Raw genomic sequence first — 24,097 nt, forward strand, 5'->3', positions numbered from 1 at the left:
TGTGTGTGTGTGTGTGTGTGTGTGTGTGTGTGTGTGTGTGTGTGTGTGTGTGTGTGTGTGTGTTCTAACGTTCATGTATCTGACTCAGTCAACAATATTGTAGCAACAGCTAGGGGTTGACTACCTGAAGGTGACGATAAATTGATGAAGGTCCAGTCCAAGTCGATTCATTGGTGATGTCGTTGTTATTTTACCAATGATGTTTTCTTGTTTTCAACACAGTACGGTGGTATCCAACCCTTTTTTTCGCGCTACGGACCGGTTTCACATGAACCCTTTCATGCACCCTGTAACCTGATAACACGATTAGCTGTCCACTGTAGTAACCGCTATCCCTGAAAGTGTTGAGACATATTTTGACTGACTGGCGTAGAAAGAAATAAAAACAAAGGATTAAAATTACAATTCACTATCACAACTGTCGTTGTGATAGTGAATTAATGAGAGTGCTGCACGTTTTTTTTTTTTTTCAAGGAGCCGGCCAGTTGCATCTTGCGGTCCATATCATATCGTGTTGTCAGATGGGACATGCTCCTCAAAAAATAATGAAGCTTTCTCCGTTTCACAGCTTTTATTTCACTTGTGCTTTTATTGGATTTGAAGATGGACATTTTTGCAAGCCACTGTGTTGTCAGTCTCCTTTTTGGTTAAACATTTCCACACACTCGTAGCCCAGTGGAACTCTACGCCATAAAGTGACAAGCGTTTCTAGTGCGTTTTGTGATATGTTATAAAGTTATTGTTATCACAAAGATGTTGCCCACGCACTATTGAACATAACATTTTGGCACCTATAACTGAGATTTTTGTGATTCTTCCCTACATCCTTGCTGCCAGTCCCGTGATCCTGCCGGTGTAAATATTTTAAGAAGAGCGTCAATCGGAATCACCTAATATAGTGAGGCGAACCACTATTCTCAACCGTCATAGTTTTGTACCATCGCTCCACGGAGTTGTTATAGTTTGTTATCTCTTGCGGAGTCAACTTTTTAAAATTGCAACCCTATATCCTTATTGCTTGAAAAAAGTTTATATTTTGACCAGAGAATGGCACAGTTTCTCATTCAGAAACAGCAGAGGGACAGCAGCGCTCCCTTCGATATATTGAACTCAAGCTTATGATAATAAGGATGCAATCCGGTGCAACACAGCATATCCTTCTCGGCTGAAAGAGCATGCGGGCTTGGTGGCAGTTGTGAATATTATTTTACACCCAGGGCCACATCTGTCTCGAAACAGATGTGCATACAGCTAAAGCTCAGCAAATCTACTGTGGAATCCAAAGGAGAAAAGATGGAGCAGAGCCCAAACGCAACACATAGCAGTGTCAGCATGTGAAAATTCACAACTGAACAGACGATCATCGGGGGTGTCTGCCAAAATACAGCAGGTAAATATGACTGTCTACTCCCGGTGTATGCTGAGTGGGAAAGAAACAGGATTTTTTTTTTTTTTTTTTTTGCTTTTCATTTGTGGTATGATGATGGACCATCACCAACAGTCATGATTTTATTTGTCTTCTTTTATTTATTCACTTGGTTGCAATGTAATCTACCTTTCTTTGTATCTCTTCTCAAAGCCATTCGGTGAAGGATTTTCAAAATTTCACTTGTGAAGATGAAGCTCTGTGCCAACATGATAACGCCATAATCTCTTTTCTACTTTGAAGGGATTCAAGCAGGGCTGTTGCACTATAACTGGCTTTTTGTGTGCAACATATTCGATGTCGTCTTCCTCTGGCAGATTTGCTCGTAGCATTGCGCACCGCAATACTTAATAATCTGACTTGAGGGGTATATACTATATCAGCTTTGTCATTCTTTTTGCTGAAGGAAGCAATGTTGATGACATATCTACATTGAATGGTATTAGAGTCGCACAGACATACAAAACGAGAAACAGATAAATAGGACACGAGGACATGCCGGCATTAATCATTTGAAACAGAATTGACTTGAATCGACTGCGCTGCATGATTTCAAACGGGCCAATGCAGAGTTTTACCACCACCTACAAGACATGAGCATGCAGTACCTCCACTCATGATGACACACCCCACCGAGACATCCGTGTACCACAGAGCATACGCTGCAGCCTGTCTTTGAAATGAGCTGGCAATGAAGAATCATTTGTCAAACTGCGGAAAGACACATGGCTGATAAGCCGCGTGCAAGACATGACCTTTGAAAAGCAGCGACTAAGGTACGACACAAAAGCGTGCACACACACAGAGCTCATTGTACGATCAATATTTGTCACCGTTTTCATTTTAAAAGAGAACACGCAAGATTCAAGTTAGAAATGTAATATTAAAGGAATAGGGTAATGTCCTTTAAAAAAAAAACTGCATTGTGGGTTGAGTGAAATCAACTCAACTTGGTTTATGTAGCGCAACAGATTGTATCTTTCGGCACTTCTTTAAAATTGGAAAATGTCTAGGTTCTTAACCTTGTTAGAGGTACCGAACCCAACCAGTTCATGTGCACGTTCACCGAACCCTTCATTCGTAAAAAATAAAAATGTGATTTTTTTTTACAAATTCAAGACATAAAAAAACCCCACATTTATTAAAAACAGAAAAAAAGTTAATAAAATTACATGGACTAAGTATAGTTTTTAAAAATTGTATGACGTACTATCACGACAGTCACACGGTGACTACTGAGCGAACTAAATTTCCCGCAGCACTGATTGGACAAGCGGTGTAAAGTGATCATCTGCAGCCAGCGATGGCCAAGCGGGCGTGTCATAACTAATTGACATGTTGAGTCGGGTGTGTCCTAACTTCCATGGCAGAGGCTCCGTCAAAGCCCTGAGACCGATTCACTGAACCCCTGGTGTTCGATCGAACCCACTTAGGAACCACAGGTCTAGGAAGACACTCCTCGCACATTCAAGTGAAACAACACAACACCACATTAATAGGGACGCTTTGATACAAGTATCGTTATCGCTGCTGATATTGTAACTTTGTACTCCTACTCGTACTCATAAAACTGCTTGGAAACTATGACACCAATACTATACCGCTTTCCCAGCCTCTTATACACTACACCTCTCTGAGTGCGCAGTGTGAAGCTCGGCAGATGGCCGACAGTTCTTGAAAAACAACTCAACGGGCATTTATTGACATTCCGACATCAAGTTTACAGTAACTGAACAAAATAAAGACGACCGCACATTAGCTTTGTCTTGCAAAGTTCCACGAGCTTAGCTTTATCTCAACACATACCGCGGAAGCCTACAGACAGGCTCACAAATAGCACGGAACTCGCCGAAAAAACCTTTAAATCATACATTTTCAAACATTTTAGCAACAAATACAGAAAGACGACACAACAATACTCAGCAGTCAAATATTATTTCTACTCTGGGAAAAGCGAGTTATATTACTGCAGCTTTGCACCGGCGTTCATATTTATATCTTTTCATCAACTCCTCTTTATTTCGTCTGCATGTGCTCCCGCTTTGGAGGCGTGCACGTTAAATCAAAGTTGTTGTTTTTTTCATCGTGCATTGTGGCCACATGTGCACGTGGGCTGTTATTCAGTGACACACACTGACATCAATCACTTGAATGCACATGTGACTAGACAAATCAAAATTTGAACTGGGCACTTAGACCTGCAGTGTAAATCTCGCAATGCAACCCGTACGCACTGGAAGACCGAGGATGGTGAAGCCAGTCCTTTGTTGATGTGGATAGATTGACTGAATCTGTGGGCTGCAGATTCATTTCAAAATAACTCTTGCTCCTCCACTTACCGCTCTTGCAGATTGGACAGCACTGGTCCGGCTCATATTCCGGGTCCACACATTCTGTCTGAGGGCAGGCCGAAACAGAACACAGCACCTCTCCGCTTGGCTCACATCGACATTTCTCACACGGAGACACCTGGAAAACCAAATGAGCACATTGAGAAGGAGATCACAAATACACACAGTGGAAGCATCCTTTTCTAATTAATTCCTTGACATCCTTCTCTCACAATAGCAGCATGACAAAATTACTAAAAAAATAAATAAAATTATAAAAATGTCTATGTTGTAACAGAATCGCCTTTTGAGGGAATGGATTTTGTGTGATATGGCCTGTAGAAAATCCGGTCAAAAAAAACAGCTTTGGGTAAAACAGTACAACTTTATGGCGGCACGGTGCGCTGGTTAGTATGTCCGCATTACAATACACAGGTGCAGGGTTCAATCCTGGGTCCGAACTTCCTGTGTGGAATGTGCATGTTCTCCCCGTGTCTGCGTGGGTTTTCTCCGGGTGCTCGGGTTTCCTCCCACATGCTAAAAATATGCATGGCAGGTTAATGAAGCACTATAAATTGTGCCTAGGTGTGAGGGTGAGTCTGAATGGTTGTTTGTCCAATGTGTGCCCTGCGATTGGCTAGTTCAGGGTGTACCCCGACTACTGCTCAAAGACACCTGGGATAAGCTCTAGCATCCGCGCAATCCCCGTGAGGATAAAGTGGCTAAGAAAATGGATGGATGATACAACTCCATTATTTCTCAAAGTCCTCCTCAACCCTTTCGTGTCATCTTCTACTCGGGGAACTCCCTTCTCTTATTGGCTGATAAGTTTCTATTAAAAATATCCACCAGTTGCTCATCCAGGCAAAAATTTCAAGACGGTCAACAGGTCGAAATTATTGTGATTCACTATATGAAACGACGACTCTTGTCCTAAGAACTTGACTTAACTAGCGCAAATGGAAGTTTATTTTGGAGAAAAGCAAGTCATATATTCAGTGGTCAATAGTTTGTTTTGTTTTGATTTTTTGTGAATGTATTTGTTTTGAATAATTTTAGAGGCATTGGAAATGCTCATTCCATATTTTGAAGAAAATCGCACAAGGACGTCAGCCACTCACATGGTCTACTCTTGTATTTACATTAAAATTAAATGCAACATTTAAAAGTGTCTTAAGTTTGTCTTTTTGGGGTTTTTTTAGGGGCATACAAACCAAAAAAGTGTTTAATGTGACGCACAAGTAACACTACATAGAACATAATGAGAGGAGTCCTTTACACAAGTACAACAATTCAATCCAAATGGAACAAAGTAAGGTGTCTTACATTTCAGGTTTCACACAGAATATCCTTAACACTTAAACTCATTCACTCCCAAAGACGTTTTTATGTCTTTTCAGACTTGCTTTAGTATTGGCTGGTACTGAATGAGTTAAATGTCATTTTGAGCCATCTGTAACTTCTTGTTTGTATTTACGGTTAATCAAGTGACAATAAAGTCATGAGTCAGTATGACATTATGATTACGGGTTTATAAAAATAAATACATTTTAAAAAACACACCTTTTACGAGGGTATTTTGACAAATCAACTCTAAAATCACTTTCAAGGCTGTACTTTTTATTTTGTTTTTCATTTTAAGTTAGGTCAACCTATCTGAAAATGCAGCCTGTGTCATGTTCTGCTTGTTTTGTTTTGTTTGTGTTTCAGCACCAGCTGGAGACTTGGGCGTGACCCTTCAGAGGTCTCTCGTCATGCAATCAAGCGCCTGTATATTGAAGGACTGCCACGATCGAGCCTCCTTGTCGGATTATTGCTCTTGATCAGCTGTTATTGCCCAAGTGCTGTTTTCTAGACTCCTTGCTCTTGTTCATAGCCGATTTTCTCATCATAGCTTTGCTTTTCTGCACGTGTTCATCTTGTCGGAGTATCGCATCTCTCTTGGTTTTCTTGCTTGTGAGACTGAACTCTTTTCATTCTATTTGGTGTGTGTAGTCTTAACTTGCCTTTTGCAAGCGGCTTTTGCTCTGTGTTTCGTTTTTCCTGTTTTTTGTTCGCCAGCGACTTAAGTCGTTTACTGTGTTGGTATCTCGCTTGTCTGTAAATAGATTTTTTGTTAAGTCATTTAAGTGAGTCTTTTGTGATATCCCACTTCCTACTGGTCTGTGTTCGGACCGTATCACCTTGTTTCTCGCCCCATTAGAGTTCCAAACAACAACATGCACTCATGCATGTGAAAGATACTGAATAGATTCAGAAAAATCGGATTATTGATTACTAAATCACATAATGCTAGCAGAATGAATACAGTGCAAAGCAGAAGTGGGGCACCTGCCAGAAAATCATTGCGGCACACAAAGTGAATCTAAGCGATAAGGTTGCGCCATATCATACCGTCCGAGATAATACTGATATTCTTTTTTTCCCACAACGCCAAAATGCCGCAGTTTTGATGGCATTGCGAGTGACAAGTCCTGTACATCCATGCAGAAACAACAAACGATCAAGTTACAACATGAGAGCAGAGCAGCAGGATGTCAACATCAGCGGTTGATTTTTTTTTTTTTAACTATTCTGAAAATGATTTCATTTCCATTGTTGCGTCTCGATACTCCCAAGGCTAAGCAAAGTAATTTACAACACATTAATACTGGGGCGAATGATTACAGAAATCATAACTTTGAAGACGCCACTGAGCCAACATTGCGAGCCACCTGAGTGAATCATGCTCACTGATATTGACGTTGAGGAATATAAAAACTCCTGTGCTTCAGGCATGTTATGTAAATCACTTGCTCTCGTCTTGTATGCTTGAAGGCCCTGCTCGTACCTCCTCTGGCTAGCATGTACAGTACATGGCTGGCTGTTCATGTACAGCAAGTCCGTCCGTTGCATCATCTTATGCAAAACTCAAAGCAGTTAAACTGCAATACATTCCAACATTTACCTTCATAAATAAATTTGACTTGACCTTTTGGTTTGTTTGGTCTGTCTGTGGCTGTGGCTCAGAGGAATATGACCACCTCACTGTTCTGTGACATCAGAACACGAAGTGAGCGCTTCAGTAACCAAAACAATCCCATTAGATTTTTTTTTGTTGTTGTTGGAAAATGTTTTTATTTTAGTTTATGTGGCACAGTGGATATAAAAAGGATGTACATCCTTGTTCAAATGGCAATCAATCACATTCAAACTCTTGTTAAACGCAAGTGAGCACACACCATTGAAAGTGCCTCTGATTAATCCCCAAATAAAGTTTAGATGTTGTATTTAGCATTTCCTTCCTTCCCCGCCGCCTTGCATTTTTAAAAATGTTCATAATTCCCTTCACCTGGACTAAATCCCCCGTTCCAGTTGAAGAAAAACAGCCCCAAAACATGATGCTGCCAACGCAATTTTTCACTGTACGTACAGTAGCGACTTCTTTATGGCATTCAATGAGCAGTGTTGTGTTTGCGCCAGACACACATTTTTGAATAATGGCCAACAACTTCAAACATTAATTTCCGAACACAATTTCTAACATGCCTTGGATGTTTTTCTTTGTCGATAGGGCTTCCGTCTTGCCAACCTACGCTACAGCCCAGACATATGAAGTGGACAGGAGAGTGTTTTTAAACATACCAGTACTTGCCAGAAATTCCTGCAACTATTCACCTATCTTGTGGTAGCCTCCCAGACCAGTTTACCCCATCGTCTTTTCAACAATGTTGAAGGAAAATGTCACAGAAATATGTGGACTGTGACTTCAGGCTGGTGGGGCCACTTTGGAGCAACTTATTGTATTCCATGAGTACACGTAAAGGCTGCGAGGACCGCTCACAGACTGTGAACAGGTCGGATGTGGCCCACAGCCTTTCATTTCTTCTATGAGGTCAGCAGGTCGGGAAAAATACGAGCACCAAACAACTCTGGGGCTCCTTTCAACTGATATTATTTTTTTATGTGCACCCCTGTGAATCGAGCCATAATGTTAGCCCATTACCGCTTTTGTACCATTTAACAACGAGCACGCCTGAGTTGAAAGAAGATTCATCGCCCCCTAGTGCTGCTGAGGCAGACAGTCTTTGCTCAAAGATCAAATTACAAACTAGAGAACAAATCGATTCATGTGTGCATGTAAACATACTGTCCATTCACACACTTCAAATTTCATCCCTGGCTGCCACCATAATGAAGGACATCTTGCAGTTGTGAATAGACTGCACATCATGCAACCGCCAAGTCTGATGACATTTTATGTCAAGTGAAGTTTCAGGATCTAATCAGAATGTACTTCATTTTATGTCAAGTGAAGTTTCAGGATCTAATCAGATGTCACCGTGGAAATGAATAGAAGTAGGAAATAAAACAGCATCCGAATTTCATACACGTGTCTTTGAGACTAAGTTTCAACCAAACGAGATAAAATGTCTTTGCTCCTCATTGTTCCCATGCGTCTCATAGCCCAGAAAAGGCTGGAGCTGATTGTGTACAGATTGAATGGCACGCCCCCTGTGAAAGGCTTGTTTGGCAGTTCCCTGTGCATAGCAGCACACCTTTGGTCCTATCAAGAGCGAGAAGGTTAATTCTGACAGCATTGTTGCTGATTGCAGAGGCTTTCGCCTACACATGCCACTTCACTGTGGAAAATGGAGCGAGGCAGCACTTTCCCAAAGAAGTCAACAATCACGCAGAACAACCTGCCTGTTGCAAATCCCGCGGCACAGCACAAAGGCTAATAATGTATGAGGCATGTGAGATTTGTTTTTTTTTTTTTTTGCAGGTTTAGCTCAGCACACATTTGACATTCAACCGCTTTTAACATCTGTGAGTAACCTCAAGCTTCATTTCCAGTTTTTGCAATCGCCAGCATAAAACGGGTAAATGTCACATTGTGTTCGCTAAATAATTGCACCACACACGATCCATGATTATTATAATTGTTGAGAGACGCTTCTAATTCGCACTCGTAAGACTACTACAAGGGTACAGTTAACAATCGGAAAAGACTTTGCTGAAGTTGCACGTCGAGATTGAGCCTACAGAATAGCGAGAGCAAAGACAAGTGTTAACCTTTGCCATTATAAATCTGCCTTCATGCCTTCTTCCCCGCCTGTTTGCTGCGGGGCAACTACTTTTTATGTAGTGCTTGCCATAGACTCGCTTGAACGTCAAAGGAGGTTCTGTCAGCGTTTCGCTCCACTTGAAGAATGTCAAACAAAGAAGTGAATGCAGTTCATGAACTCACCTTAAACTCCTCCAGTGAAGAGTAGATCTTTCCACGAAATTCGCAGTAGTTCTTTTTCTCCTTGCACTGAGGGCAGCATTGACTCGTGTCCACTTTAATGCAGCGAGGGTGCACCCTGGGACAATCAGGCTTGCTGCACAGAGGACCTTCATCTGTACAGAGGCAAGGGCATGTGGACGGGCCTGGGGTGAATTGCTCACCGATTGCGAATACAAAACCGCTCTCGTCCATGCAGCCTTTACCCCTGTAGTCCGGGTAGGCGTACTCGTCAATGGCTTCCAAGGACAGGGCGACGTCACTTGTGGGGCCCACGTCTATTTGGTTGAAGGTATCTTGCTCACTCCACAGCTCTTGGGACTTCCCACCCTTAGATCTGAGGTTCGAACTGGCACGGCTTGTGCCGGTTCTGTTCAGACCCAAAGTATCGTTGTCCTCGGGCTGCAGCTGCTTGGGGACCGCTTTGTCCTCCCTAGCCTGGGTCAACACTCTTTCCAGACGTTCACGGCTAACTGGTAGGGTCGTTATAGGATTACTCTCAGCACCACTCATCAGGAACCAGAGAACAAAGAGAACCTCTGCTGTCATGGCAACGGAGTGCAGCATCTCTCCCCACCACCAGTGAGGTGGGAAAACACCTTGGATCACATAACACACTTCACATCTCAGGTGTGAGCCAGTCCATCTGGAAAGAGAAAATTAAACTGGGGTTATGCGCTCAGTATTTTGTCACTTTTTATCCCAGGTGTGGGCTTTGGTACAGGGCAACAAATTCACATGGCTTTGTTCCATCACGTCGAGCAAACACCCTAGTGAGTCTAAGATCAGTGAATTGGATTGTCAAGATGGGGAACATTCATAGGCCTGTGTTAGGAAATCAATACTGCCTGATACTGTAACCGTTCTCCGCATCAATCGGTCTTGTCGTTGACAAAAAGGAAGGACTTGAATCAAGCATTCTTAAGCCTCCGCTCCTCTTAACGGAACAAAGGGTTTGGATCAATTTACTTCTTGCATTGCATTTTGAATGAATTGCAGTCAACTGAAGGGATTTGAAAAAGAACATCATTTCTGTCAGACTGTAACCGTGTGAAGTCATTCAGTGAAGAGTGGCTTTACTTTTCACAGTACAATACGGTAAATTCAAAACCCTCCTTGGAGCCGTCTTTTGTGTTGTAATCACATGTAATTGCACATCACTTGAACGTAACCTTTGCACAGCACGTTAATACACAACACCTCAGGAGGACCGAAAGCCTGGAGTAAACTGCAAACGCAGCATATTTTATGAAAAGCTGTGCTGGATATTTTTATTTTTGCCTCTCGCTAAACTTGATTTACTCTGGCACTTTGAAATTCAAATGCCTGATATGACGCTTTGCTGCGCACAGTGGCCTACTTCCATTTATTTCCGTGCCATTGCTGAGGCAAAGCAAATGCTGCAGTTGTATTGATGTTAACAATTTTATACAATGATATAATTATTCCGTGTTGCCTGACTAAATTTAAAATCATCCTGCGGAATCCTTTGAATTCATTCCAGCGTAGTTTTAATTGAATGGATTCATTGTGTACTTCAAGACTCTTTCCTAATAGAATGAAGACAAGTTAGCGTGAGCGCACAACAAGTACTGTAAGTTTGTGACAAGATATATATGTTACGTTCAGACAACCTGACACAAAATTCACACTGACTGAAGCTATGGCGCCGAAGTCTTCATAAATTCTGAGCCACTCAGAGGAAAAAGCTGAAATTGACTGCTGGCAGCTAACAGTATTTGAGCAATGTTTCAGGCAGAAGCTTTGGTGTTGTCGTGGAAGTGAAAGGCAGCAGAGGGAGAGAGAGGAAGAGAGATGAAGAGATGAGCCCATTAGTAAAGAAACCTCACCCCTCACCACCTTAACAGCTGTTACAAGCTGTCACATGGATACTGGCGTCCTTGCCTTGTGCTCCTGAAGGAGTGATCACCGACTGTGTGACTTTCGGGTGGCTTGTCAAATGAGCACAAACTACCTCACGTCAGCAAGCAAATAACGTTTTGTATTTTCTCTGGTATTTTAAGCTTTCTTTGTACCAGTCATGGCAAAGAGGAAAAATATAAAAACAACCATCGAAGCAGATCTTAATGCGATATATGAAAGTGGTACACAGATCTCTGTCATGGGTGCTCAGCACACCAGAGACTCGCTTAACAGGCAAACAAACTTTGATTTGAAGCTTCTAGATACTGTTGGCATGAATTTGAGTCCATCTGTTGGTGATGTTCAACAAGGAAGAGTACTGAGTGACAACAAAGACTGCTAAGTTAGCTTCTCATCATAGCCACCAGCATTTACTGTTACTTCTGACTCGATTTTCTTCTTTTGTGTTCTTCAGTTGTTTACAAAAACTAACATTATGTATTACCTCCACTTCAAATGTCATCAAACATCAGACAAAAATCATGTTTGACTGGTTTTTAATTTCTTTTCTTTGTGTTAATAATGTTGAAATGTAACTTACAGTAAATCATGGCCCTGTACAGTTAATAAATGTTTTCTGATGGTGTCAGTTCGGGCTCTGTAAATAATTACACATTTGCAGTTCGGCATTTAAGAATTCACATATTTGCTATCCTCCATTGTTCACCCCCGCCCCTCCCCCCGAAAAAAAACCCCAACTCACAGTATATAGACTTTTCACAATACAGTATATGTTATGATCAAATTTTCTCAAACATATAACACAAATAAAGGTTGTCTTATCTTATCTTATAATAGAGTGACACATTTATAATGCTGAATTGAATTTATATCTGGATAGGAATTTAGAAATGAAAATATGTATGTTCAAGTGGTTGACAAAAATACAACAAGAACTTTTGTTATTAAATGTGGATAACTATAGAAAAGCTTTCGTGCAGTTTGAAATGCTGACACATGATAGTGGAGCAGCCAAGAGCATGCACGTGCTTGCGTCAAACGAATTGGATCACACTAATAAAACTACACTTAGAACAGTGTTGCTTGTATTGCAGTGAAACAGCGACTGTGTTGACTGGATAGTTTGATGCACCGCAACAGAACAGAGAAGCAAAGCAAGATCGGGCCGTGAGCTGAGGGTGGCCCTAGGGTCTAGCTGACATTGACCCATATCAATTACAAAGCACAGCTTAACAGTGAAACATGTACATGTCGAGAACCGTGCATTGAGAGATGGCTGATATTGGTCCATATCAATGACACAACTGTAAACCGGACACTGCAATTAGGGCTGAACGATTCATTGCATTTCTCCCCATGCCTGCGTGGTGTTTCTCCGGGTACTCCGGTGGTTTCCACATTCCAAAACCCTACATGGCATGACATCAATTTCAGGGTGTACCCCACATATTGCCCGAAGACAGCTGGTATAGGCTCCAGCACACCCGCGATACACACACACACATACACACACGCACGCACGCACGCACGCACGCACGCACACGCACACGCGCACACACACACACGCACACACACACACACACACACACACACACACACACACACACACACACACACGTGCGCCTAATTGTAGTAGGTAAATACTGTTTCATTTCTTCTAAATGCTCTTTTTGCATTTATTCTGAGATACTATAATGTACAACAAAGCTGATATTTTTGGTAATAAATACAATTAATTAATTGCCTTGGTTTGTCGAAAAATACTTTAGAAAAAGAGCTTGAAAAAATAACACATCACAATTACATGATCTTCCAAAATCATCCAACTCGAACTGCAGTGACATATTGGGAGTCGGAAAATTCTCTATTGGGGCATCTAATAGCAGGCTTGTTGGAAATACACCTACAGGCACACAATAACATTTCTAATTGAACGACAGAAAGGACTTTATTTATAAGCAAACATGTGTGTATACATCAACATTGTTATTTCTCTTTGAACTGTTTTAATGCTATTTATATAGTTTTTGTTGTGTTGCATATCACAAGAAAACCTGTGTGATTGCACTTCATCGCTCTGGTACTGTTTTTGAAATTACTTAGAGGCGATAGACCTATCTTATTTTTTTATTTATTTATTTTTTTGGGTATTTATTATTTGTTCAGGGTTAAAACGGTTTACAGGCAACCTCATTTCAAAAGTTCTTGGGCTGTTATTTATTTTGTTGTTGGGAAGACTACAAAACAGACATTACGTGGCTTTAAACACTTGGAGAAATAACGATTTATATTGTGTATCGCCTTTCTGTCAAAAAATCCTAAAATATGACTTCTTTTTGGAAACAACAATTCTACAGAGGGCTACAAGAAAATAAAGGGAAAAATAAACCAAGTGAACTTATTCTAGGTAGAGCAGTTTACTACCTCTGGGCGCTATTGTCTCAAAACTGAAATACATAAATATGCATTGAAAATCGTGTCCTTTTATCGTTTAAAGAGATACAAAATGAGCATTAGGAATTGAGGTCGTACAAGAAGAACAAATCCATTGTAATGGTGGACAAAAAGGAAAATTGACTGTCGGACAAGCTTCTTTCATTCTGAACTGAATTGTACTTATTGTAGCTTTTCCAAGGTTAGTCTATTGTCGAAACCTTAATCCCGCTGTATTATTGCAAATCACATATTTTCCTTGGATTCCTACTTTGCAAGCATTGAATACGCTCTATTGAAATACAAATCAGCCCTTTGGTACAGGTGTGTCATTATTTCCTGTTTTTTTTTTTTTAATAAATTCAAGGTCAGCCTATGAGAAAAGACAGAGCAATAGTGCTATGAAAAAAGTCACCTTATGAAATTGGGTTATGCTTCAATATTCTGGTAGGATACTTGAAAACACATTTCTTAATTGCTGGTTTGCATTTAATTAATCCGGATTTAAAATCTATTTTTCCCACAGGAATAAAAGGAAAAAGAAAAATGAATTCAAGGGTCAATCTATCACAATCATTAAAGCTGTATTCAGTGTACGGGCAATGTGCCTGTCTTTTTCATTATTCTTAAAAGGGCCCTTCCATCATAAAAATAATATTTTTTCACTGTTTTATGCAGGAGTCAAAATGAATCTGTGAGACATGGAGTGAAGTTGACAAGTCTGTTATTTACATGCAATAGCATGTAATAGGTTGGGGAAAAAAATCAACTAATTTGGTTAATTCAACCACAAAATTTGGTCAACATAAAAAAAAAATTCTGCCTCCTAACTTTAAATATTAATTTAAAAACCATATATGCACCTCCCGGAACCATATACCTGTTTACCACACAGACATTTATTCAGATGCACGCACTCAGACAGTCTCATATATTTGCCAAGGAGCAATACACAAATAGAAACAAAAGATGCCCAAGATTCACGGTTGCTTTATTATAAAAAAAGGACAAAAATAGTTTTATTTCATTACTGCAAAACAGCTAGCTTAGCCTAAAGTGAAAACATCCCCACGGGAATTCAAGCACTATGTAATTGCACATATTCAGCCAGCACATATTCCTAAAGGTAACATATATATTTTTTCCCTCATTATTTTATGTAATCTTGTAATCTGTATTTTAGGTATCATTGCTAGAGTTAGAACACACATTATGGCGTTTGTGGACGACACTGTTCATGTTGCAAATCGAGCTTTGTGTGAATGCCCATTTCACGCCTTTCAACAAAGTGCATCTCACGGCGTTTTAATTTTTAAGTAAACTAGCACTGAACAAGCTAAATAATTGTCACAGTATGTCCCATCACTACTTTACCAAGCAAAACGTCTTCCAGTAAATCACGGTGTCCAGCTAATGTTGTCTCAGTGCAAGTTGAAGCTTGGCCACCTAACTTAGTTTAGCGTAGCATGTTCCTTGCACCTCTGATCAACACATCACTAAGCAGTGATCGAGTGCAAGTGACAAGATTATTTTGGGAAATGTGTGCGAAAAATAAATGAAGAGCACGCGAGTGTGACAGTCGTGGTTTGATCTTTTTTTTTTTTTGTACAAGTGCTCCTCATGTTTGCTGCCAGCGCGCATTTGGAACAGCCATTTCGCGGCCACGTGGCACACTTATGCCGGCAAGAGTGAGACGCCGGACCATTTCTTCTCTGAAAGTGAATATAAAAATGTTTAAACAGACTACAATGTTAATATACATCAACTTTAGCAAACTAAAATTATGTTATTTGCAGTGGTGTGTTTATCACTGTCGGGAAAAATAAAACCATTTGTCAACGGGGGAGAATGTGCAGAAGGGCAAGATAATCAATTCTAAAAAGATTCGTTCGTGACAGACTTAATCGTGACGCATTATTCAAGTACTTGGTTGTTCCACGCCCACTCAACTCAAGAAAAATGACTGACGGCGACAACACCGAAAATGTTGAGTCATCTGCTAATCGCGGAGGTGTTTCACTTTGTTGTTGGAGGAACTCTGTCACCAGAATTATGCTGTGTATGGCAAATTTCGTGGAGGATGGCTTCGTCAAGTCAATCGTCGTAGGCACTAAAAATACATTTCCAAATTTTTAGCGACACAGCCACACATGCACACACAGCGCTTTTCAGCTTCATCTCTGCTTTGAGCCGACACAGCATCCAACGCGACACTACCAACCAATCAGATTCGAACAGTTCTGCTGTCCAGCATTTCCATGACTTTGTTGCTAGATTTACCCACTTTTCCGACCCAAGTCAGGATTTGTTTTTAAGAAGTGCAAAACTGGAGACTTTAAGTTCAACAGCGCTGCACTGTATATCGAGTGTGAGGTTTTTCACCCTCTGTTGAGTGACAGAGCCCTGTAGTGGGCGTGCCAATACTTTTGGCTGTGCGCTTTGTGATGAAATCCATTCCCGGTTTCAGTAAAGCTGCAGCGATCATGACGACAGCTTGGAGGGAGCGACGGATAACAGGTCATTTTACTGGGCCACATTTCACGATTTCAGTATTTTAGCCTTGCTCCATTGTGCGACAACAGAAACAGAAAATATGTGAATGAGAAAATTGTCTTTTGGAATTCAGTTCTATTAAAATACTGATTTTGTGCACAAAGAGGAGAGCACAAACTTTTCATGCAAATTTTAGCTAGTGTTTTGCCCTTGGGCTAGTCAACCTGGATGTGGCAGTGCCATCGGTGCTCGGATGGGCTTTGGCCTCTCGACAAACCATTAGCAGCTCATTAGTCAGTCAGCTCTATTCCATCATCTTGATTTATTTTGCAATGAAAGTAATTTAGATGTCAACATTCAACTCAGGTCTTATATTAAAGTTGTGACGTTCGCAAACAAGTCGTTCTTTTGAACGGCTCTCTTGGCGTGAATGATGGGGTTTCAGTTTCAGTTTTGTGAGCCAATATTGCGACATTGAAGCAACAAAAAAAATGTAGAAAATAACAATTCTCCAAAGCTTGGAGTGGAATTTATTGGTGTATGTTGTGATAACTTGACTCGTACTGGAACAGATTAAATAGTTCCTGGAAAAAAATCTGGAAATGTTCTGGAAAATAATCCCAAGAAACGAGTGTGAACCCTGGAATAATGCAATGTAATTACCACTGGATGGAAGCAAAGCACTTAAAACAGAGAGCATAGCTAAAAAAGTGTGTGTGTGGGGGGGGGGGGGGGCTATTGTACACACTAAGAATCACCTTTATTGGCCAAGTGTGTAGAACACACAAGGAATTTGTCTCCGGTACTACAGGCTACCCTAGTACTGCAATAACAAGGAACTACGATAAACAAGGACATGACATCAGCAAAACATCAACACCACGCATTCTAGAATGTACACAATCATGAACCAATGTTACATAAACGACTCTCTTCTGTAGTTAATGTATTCAACATCTTTTTTTTTTTTTTTAACACATATTTGGTAGTATTACCGATAGCACACTCGCCTAAATAACTCGCTAGCGCAAACTGACAGGACATCATACATGGAAGATCAAAAATGAGTACTATCACTTTACACATAAGGTTTAAGTTGTTGAACTCATCTTTTGTCATGTATACACAATTGTAAATCAATGAATAAACTGCGAATAGACTCATTTGCAAATACTGACATTGCACTGGATATATTGTGGGCTTTGTTTCACTTACCCGCCGAAAACATCATTTGCAGTGCTAGTCACTTGCGATTTGGCATTGGGAATCGCAGCCAAACTAGTTGCAGATGGCCGGGAAGTAATAAAATCCTGTTGTAGAACCCTGCAACACAATTTAATTGTTCTGTTGTGTTCAGTTGCGTTGCTCGGGGTGCAGCTTGCTTTTAAAGGCTCATATTCAATGCTGCAACTCTCTACTTGTAGTGAGAGTCAAAATGAAGCTTTTTTAAACTGAGCACGGATGTGGCCCTGTGGACTGAGTAAAGCCTTTGTACTTACTGTCATCATCAGAGTTCATGTACTGTAAGCTCATATGTATTGGAAATGTCTGACAGCGTCTTTAAAATGAAGCTAAATCATCTCTGCAGGTGGGGGTGGAAATCATTTGAAATTCTTTTAATTTGCATGTAATTATCCCAGGGAAATCTGCAACAAAAAATTTTAAAGAAGACCAGTCCAGTACAATATAATTTGGCGGAACCTTTTCTATTTTCTTTTTCAAGCTGCACAGTAAGTGGTGACGTGATTTACACATTGGGTGGTCTCTGATCACGGTGACCTTTCGTCATGTGTCTGAATCCTTCCAAATATTAGACAGCTCTGAACCAACTCCAATGTTGCGAATACAGAAATTCCAAAACTGTCAATTAACAAAGACACTTGCACTGCGTGTGGCTGATATAATGTGTCAATCATAATTTGTATTGCTCAGTAATGAACCACAATAGTTTTAGGGAACCAGACTAAATGTCTGCTCTTTTCATTTTTTTAATATCGGTAAATAAAAATGCTCCCTAAATCTGTGAAGGTGTGAAAATAAACCTCAAATCTGCAAGGGTATGTACATGTACAGTATATACAGTATATTAATGAGCGCTATCAAGTACAGTAGTATGACATATTTTAGTGGTCTGTTGAAGCATTTCAAATAATTTTGCTTTCAAATGTTCTACTTTCCAGTTGTGATGTCCTTGTTATGTACTGTAGAGCAGGTAACCCTTCCCTGGGGACTTCTGAACAAAGAGATGTTGGTCTTGCCTGTCATCATGTTGTTCTTTGGACCACAAACTGTATCAACAGCACCTCTGCTGGTTGCAGCCAAGATGTGCATTCTATTTTAGTTCAATTGCTTTAATCGGATTTTATTCAATGATCAATTCCACATATCAGAATTCTGAGGTGATTTGTGTGTGATTAGACTAGACCAGTGGTTCTTAACCTTTTTAGAGGTACCGAACCCTTCATGAGTGAAAATAAATAAATATATATTTTTTTTTTATAAATTCAAGATATAAACAAACCGCATTTATTAAAAACAGAAAAAAGTAAATAACACCTCAAGAGATAAGTACACTTTTTTTTTTTTTAATTGTACGACGTACTATCACGACAGTCACACGTTGACCATTAAGCGAACTAAATTTCCCACAGCACTGATTGGACAAGCACTGTAATGTGATCATCTGCAGCCAGTGATGGCCAAGCGGGCGTGTCATAACTAATTACCATGTGTTGAGTCGTCGCGTGTGTCTTACCCTCCATGGAAGAGGCTCCGTCGAACTCCTGAGACCAACTCACCGAACCCCTGTGGTTCGATTGAACCCAGGTTAAGAACCACTGGTCTAGACTGTGTGAAACACTTGTGCCGACTTTTTGCAATGCTGAGACATACTTGTTGTCAAATGTGACACACAGTAGCCGAAAATGTTTTAAAAATTGTAAGTAGTCACTCAGTGAGGGGGAGAAAAAAAAAATATATATATATATATATATATATCCATTAACGAAAAGAGATTGGCTCTCATCTGCTGTCCCAGTGTGTGAATCGTACCGCAGTCCTCTAAATCAGAATTAAATGAATCCTGAGGTGACGAGAAATTCTGTCCTCTCTAACATAAAATAGATCTAAAAATACCGTTGCGCTTATTGAGGTATCAAGCACACAGAGAACGACACAGAATTTAATGCTCCCCAAACTTTCCTAATTGCAGATAATGAAAAATAATTCGACATATTTAGTTTTTTAACCAACGACATGTTTTACATGCCTTTTAAAACCCTGGATGTAAATGATCAGAAATGAATTTGCATTTGCTCTCTTCTGCTGGGATTGCTCCTCACAGCTATATCTATTCGTAAACTGCAATAGATTCTTTTCTCGGAGTGCAAACGGGTGGATTGCTTTTATGCAGTGTAACATAATCCATGTAACTGATGTTTTTGGTCAAAGAAATACATTACACTTTGCACTGATCCTGTTTTGCTGAATGTGTGAATGCATTTGGACGATTGGATAGAAGTAAAATGACACTGAATGTTCAGTTACAGTAGAGGAAATGGTAAATACGATTGTTTTTAATCCTGAGAAAAGAATGCTAATGCAAGAGCAAAGAGAGCAAGCATCAGATGATTACATGGTAATGCAATTGGGCCCTACACCATATTAACACTAAATAAAACACTTTAACACAAAGCATCAGCACTCAATTCAAGTTCACGGCTCATTGTGGCGATAAACGTTTACATTTTTGCCCCCCAATAAAACTTAACTGAGACAATCAAGTTGATGAATGTTAAAACAAAGCAGCATGAGCAAAACAACTCAAACCAAAACCAGAAGTGTTTCTGACTACTTAATGATGCTGAGAGCTTTTCCTTGACACAAAGCCAAATTTATAACAAATAATTGTCCACATCATTGCTCAGCTCATCTATTAATATTGTAAATTTGCTATTGATCCACATGCTTTTTTTTTTTCAGATCTCCATGATCCTGATTTCCACTGACATTTAAATGTTACGCGGATTTTCTGCACTAAAACTATTGAACCACTTGTTTTGCAGCATGAGCAGGTTAGTGATGTCACTTTGGACACACGTTCACAAAGTCAAAGGTCAAACAATTTGCTCAAATCAACGTATTTGTCACAGCTGAACACTGAGGTGCAGCCACGGTGATTAATCTAAGAGAGATTTAACCTGGCTGTTGGTCCATGGTTCAGTGATTCTCACCATAGCGTTGATTTATGACTCATAATAAATATTGTTGCTTTCATTACCAAGCAGAGGAAATAAAGCCCATAAGTCTTGAGAAGGCGCATTTGCTCAGGGAGAAAATTTAGCTCAAGCTTGACTAATAAGACACTACTCATTCTGTTCCTATAGATTAGACTGACAAGACTTCAATAATACAAGATGCGGAGAAAAGGTTGACCTGCCTCTTTCTTTCTGCAGTAATGTCACTCAGATGTTTCTTCTAGGGTAGCTTTGAGCAATTTAACCAACACATAAATGCTATAAATAGGCCCAAATAAAATGAGGCAGAGTACCCATCTTCAGGAATTTTCCACACATGAGCTGAGACATCTCCCTTTTCGTTGATTTCTAATTAGCTCGGATGCATTCTGGCAGTATTAAAAAAAAAAAAATCAAATCTATTACGCGCATGTTTGATCCACATGAGCGGTGACATGTAGAGGGAGCAATAAGGTTGCCCAGTGAGGAGCAGCCCCATGTTTTGATTTGTGTTTAGGGCTGTTGTTGTAAACAGCGCAAGGCTCACACAGGCTGGCTGGCAATGAACCTCCACAGCGAGTATCGCATTCAAAATGTCTCAGTGAATAAAAGTAAAGTGATGCCCTCCTGTCACATCAAACTGGATGTCATTTAGAGGAAAAGCAGGTCCACGGGCAAGAGTTAAATCAGACTCACAATATGCCTGCACAGCTGTCTCCACTTCATTTTTTGCACACGCTGAATCGAATTCCTGATTTTCACTGCTCCAACATTCAAACATGCCATCTACACACTCGGGGAATGGAACTGTTTACTTTGGGTCAATTTGTGACAAAGCACATCACATGGGATAAGATATGAAAGGTTAAGACAGTGTTTGCTTGTGGGCTCCAGTGTGACAGGGCTGAGAAAGCATTGAATTAATGATGCCATGTTAATTTTTTTTTTCTTTTACACAGGTAAAGGGTGGAATAATGCAATCTAATTAGAGCGATGAGCTACACCAGAGCAAGGTTTTAAGCCATCTGACAGTGAATAAACCGCTGTGGGGCTCTCTTATTGAATTTAATCCTTTCACTGTAAATCTTACGAGTGACCCACATCGAATGAAAGTTTTCCGAAACATACAATGCAAAGGCAACCACCATTGCAAAAATGTCATGTAATCTTTGGATCATGTTGGCCTGGAATAAAAGGTGAAAATGTGCTTGTGTGCACAAATCCAGCCAGGAAAAGTACAAAAGAACAGAGTCAATATTAAAGGGCAGAGTGCAACATATGACACGCAGTGTGTATTTCATTTTGATGCAGCTCAACCCAGAGATGTAGTGACATTTACATGTTACTGACTGTATAATCTGACACAAACATCAGAACATATAACTGCTTTTTTTTCTTAAAACCCATCCCTAGCCATCCCCATACCTACCTGAAAACAATCTTAATGCAATTCCATTGTACATGCATTGCATGTCCACCATGCTATCACTGTATTTTCTCCTCTCGTCCTTAAATTGCACACTAAAGGAAGACACACGCAGCATCCACAGGTGCCTAACGAGTAGCGACTATATTGTACTGTATATGCACTAGTAGATACCGTTTGTATAATCCATAATTACAGTTTATACGTGCTGGTTTCAATCTGAGTAAATAGCTCTTAAGTGCGCGGAAACACATACCAAATATCAAAAGAGCATTCTACTTGAACTATAACGACAATGACGGGAACCTACCTGTGATAAACGAACGGATCCGTCAGCGCGTTGGGTCACCAGTACGCGCAGTTCGAACAGTATATTGCGTGTCGGAGGAAACAAATGATCACAAGTGCAGACTGGTCCACTTTGTTCAAAGACGGTGATTTTCTGGAGGAAGGCGGCTCGTTAACTTTACTCGTCTCACAAGAGTGTCTGTCCAAGGTGCTCCGCTCTCTGCTTGTGCTTCAGAGAGTGTGGCGTCCCCCTGCTGCACACACAGGCACTTTATTCTCTCTCCCCAAATTATTAAATAAATGGGGGCGGAGTGCCTCGGTTCCGACGTCGTGGTAACTAACAAAGTGGCCGCTGGATGACGCACTTTAAAAGTGTGAACTGCGGACGGTGGAAATCAGGTGATTGAGCGTCTGAACGATGCAAGTTTTTTTTTTTTTTAAACATGATTTAAAGAAAAAAACAGGTAATATACCATCATAATTGGATTCGTACAGGTGACATATATGGTACACGCATGAGAAATGTTTCATTTGATATCAAATACTTGGCTGACTCAAACATTTTACAGAGGCGCGGGCGCCTGAAAAATCATCCATCCATTCATCCATCCGTCCATTTTCTAATCCGTTTGCCCTCACGAGGGCCATGGGCGTGCTGGAGCCTATCCCAGCTGTTTTCGGGCAGTAGTCGGGGGGCACCCTGAACTGGTTGCTAGCCAATCGCAGGGCACACATAGACGAACAACTATCCGCGCTCACAATCACACTTAGGGACAATTTAGAGTTTTCCATTAACCTGCCATGCATGGTTTTGGAATGCGGGAGGAAACCGGAGTACCCAGAGAAAATCCACGCAGGCACAGGGAGAAATTGCAAACTCCACACAGGAAGGCCGGAGCCGGAATCAAACCCTGCACCTCTGCACTGTGAGGCCGTGCGCTAACCAGATGCACATGGAGCCACCCTCAAAATGATTGATTTTAAAATATTTTTGAGTAAATCCTTTACAACATAATCAAATTTTACACGAATAAGTTATGTTAGTATTAATGTATTGGAAGTGCAGTAACATGGTTGGAAATCAATGCTTTTGCTAGAGTTTTTGATACCCGTGTTTCCTGCTATGCCAACTCATCAAAAGCAAATTTAGCTACATAATTTGAAAAAAAACTCTGTTTATTGTTTCCTTTTTCTGACACCCAATATAGTATATTTCTTCGAGCATATGAAACGATAGATTTGTGTACAGTGTCAAAACCAGGCTTGGACACAGAACACGGATGCTGGGCTCAAAGTAAAAGGAGAGTTTTATTTGAGGATCAGCGACTGAAAATTCATAACAGGCAAGGCTGTGGAAACAAGGCAAGGACTGGTCAGATTTGTGGTGAGAGGCTGGAGTGCATGCATAAGGACGAAACACACTGGCACAGGAAAAAGGAAGACAAAGACAATTTAAACATAAGGTAAGGGGCAGCAGGTAGAAACAATCAGGGCGGGACTGACAATCAGACTGACATAGGAGGAAAAGCAAGTGACTGGAAATGAGAGAAGAGTCCTTCTTTCAAAATAAAAGAGAAAGTGACCAGACAAACACAAACAGCCTTAACTGCAGTGTGACAAAGTTGTCTGTCTTCTTGGCCCTCTTCCCTCCACTGTCAGGAAATAATAATGTTGCTCACATTTAGACCACTGTTGTCAAGTTTGATAGTCTCTTTTTTTGAAAAATACTGTAGTTGCTTTCTGTCAGCCTAGTTTTGATTCAAGTTGTAAAGACCACCCTATTACCTTTTTTGGTTGAAAATAGAAATCATTATCTTGGCATCAGATGTTGGTTGTGACCCAACAACTTTGAACACAGATCAGCACAGACACATCAGTGCTCTCTGTTGTTTCACATTCCCCGAGGTTGAATGTCAATCTTCATTGTCATTATATTTCAGCCCCATTAACTATTGATCATCTGCACTTCAACATTTAATCCCAGCAAAATGGCCCATATGGTTCTCCAGTGGTCAATTCAAGGTTGGGACAGAGCATGGGGGACACAGAGTAACTACGCTCCAATACACAAGCAGCCTGTTAGCAATACACTACTTTGGTGAATACACTTCTGTGCAAACTACTTTTTTTTTTTTTTATTGCACCCTTCTGAATATTTACAAGGATTATATTCTGCTCTCTGCCTTTCTCACCTGGGATTTGCAAGTATATTTACTAACAACAGTCTCCATCCAAAATAGTACAAAAAAAAAAAACCCTTGCTTTGGCAGTGTCTTGACCTATATAAAAACATCATTTTCTTTATTGGGTCAATTG

At 40.4% G+C, this 24,097-nt stretch overlaps 1 protein-coding gene across 2 annotated transcripts in view; it reads right to left on the bottom strand.

Moving 5' to 3' along the window:
* vwc2 (von Willebrand factor C domain containing 2) overlaps window positions 1-22,076 on the bottom strand; it is a 35,767-nt gene extending 13,691 nt beyond the window's left edge. Inside the window, exons 1-4 of one of the 2 annotated variants that reach the window (XM_019882222.1) lie at window positions 21,804-22,076; window positions 9,229-9,668; window positions 8,987-9,138; window positions 3,766-3,895 (exon numbers count right to left, since the gene is read on the bottom strand). In XM_019882222.1, the coding sequence (XP_019737781.1) occupies window positions 3,766-3,895; window positions 8,987-9,138; window positions 9,229-9,589 (643 nt within the window). In that variant the 5' untranslated portion in view covers window positions 9,590-9,668; window positions 21,804-22,076. Of the gene's footprint in view, window positions 1-3,765; window positions 3,896-8,986; window positions 9,669-21,803 lie in introns of both variants that reach the window. The other variant, XM_019882221.1, reaches the window with a different exon arrangement.
* Window positions 22,077-24,097: the final 2,021 nt, after the last annotated feature.

This window comes from Hippocampus comes, unplaced genomic scaffold, assembly GCF_001891065.2.
Source record: "Hippocampus comes isolate QL1 unplaced genomic scaffold, H_comes_QL1_v1.1 scaffold36, whole genome shotgun sequence".
NCBI lineage: Eukaryota > Metazoa > Chordata > Actinopteri > Syngnathiformes > Syngnathidae > Hippocampus > Hippocampus comes.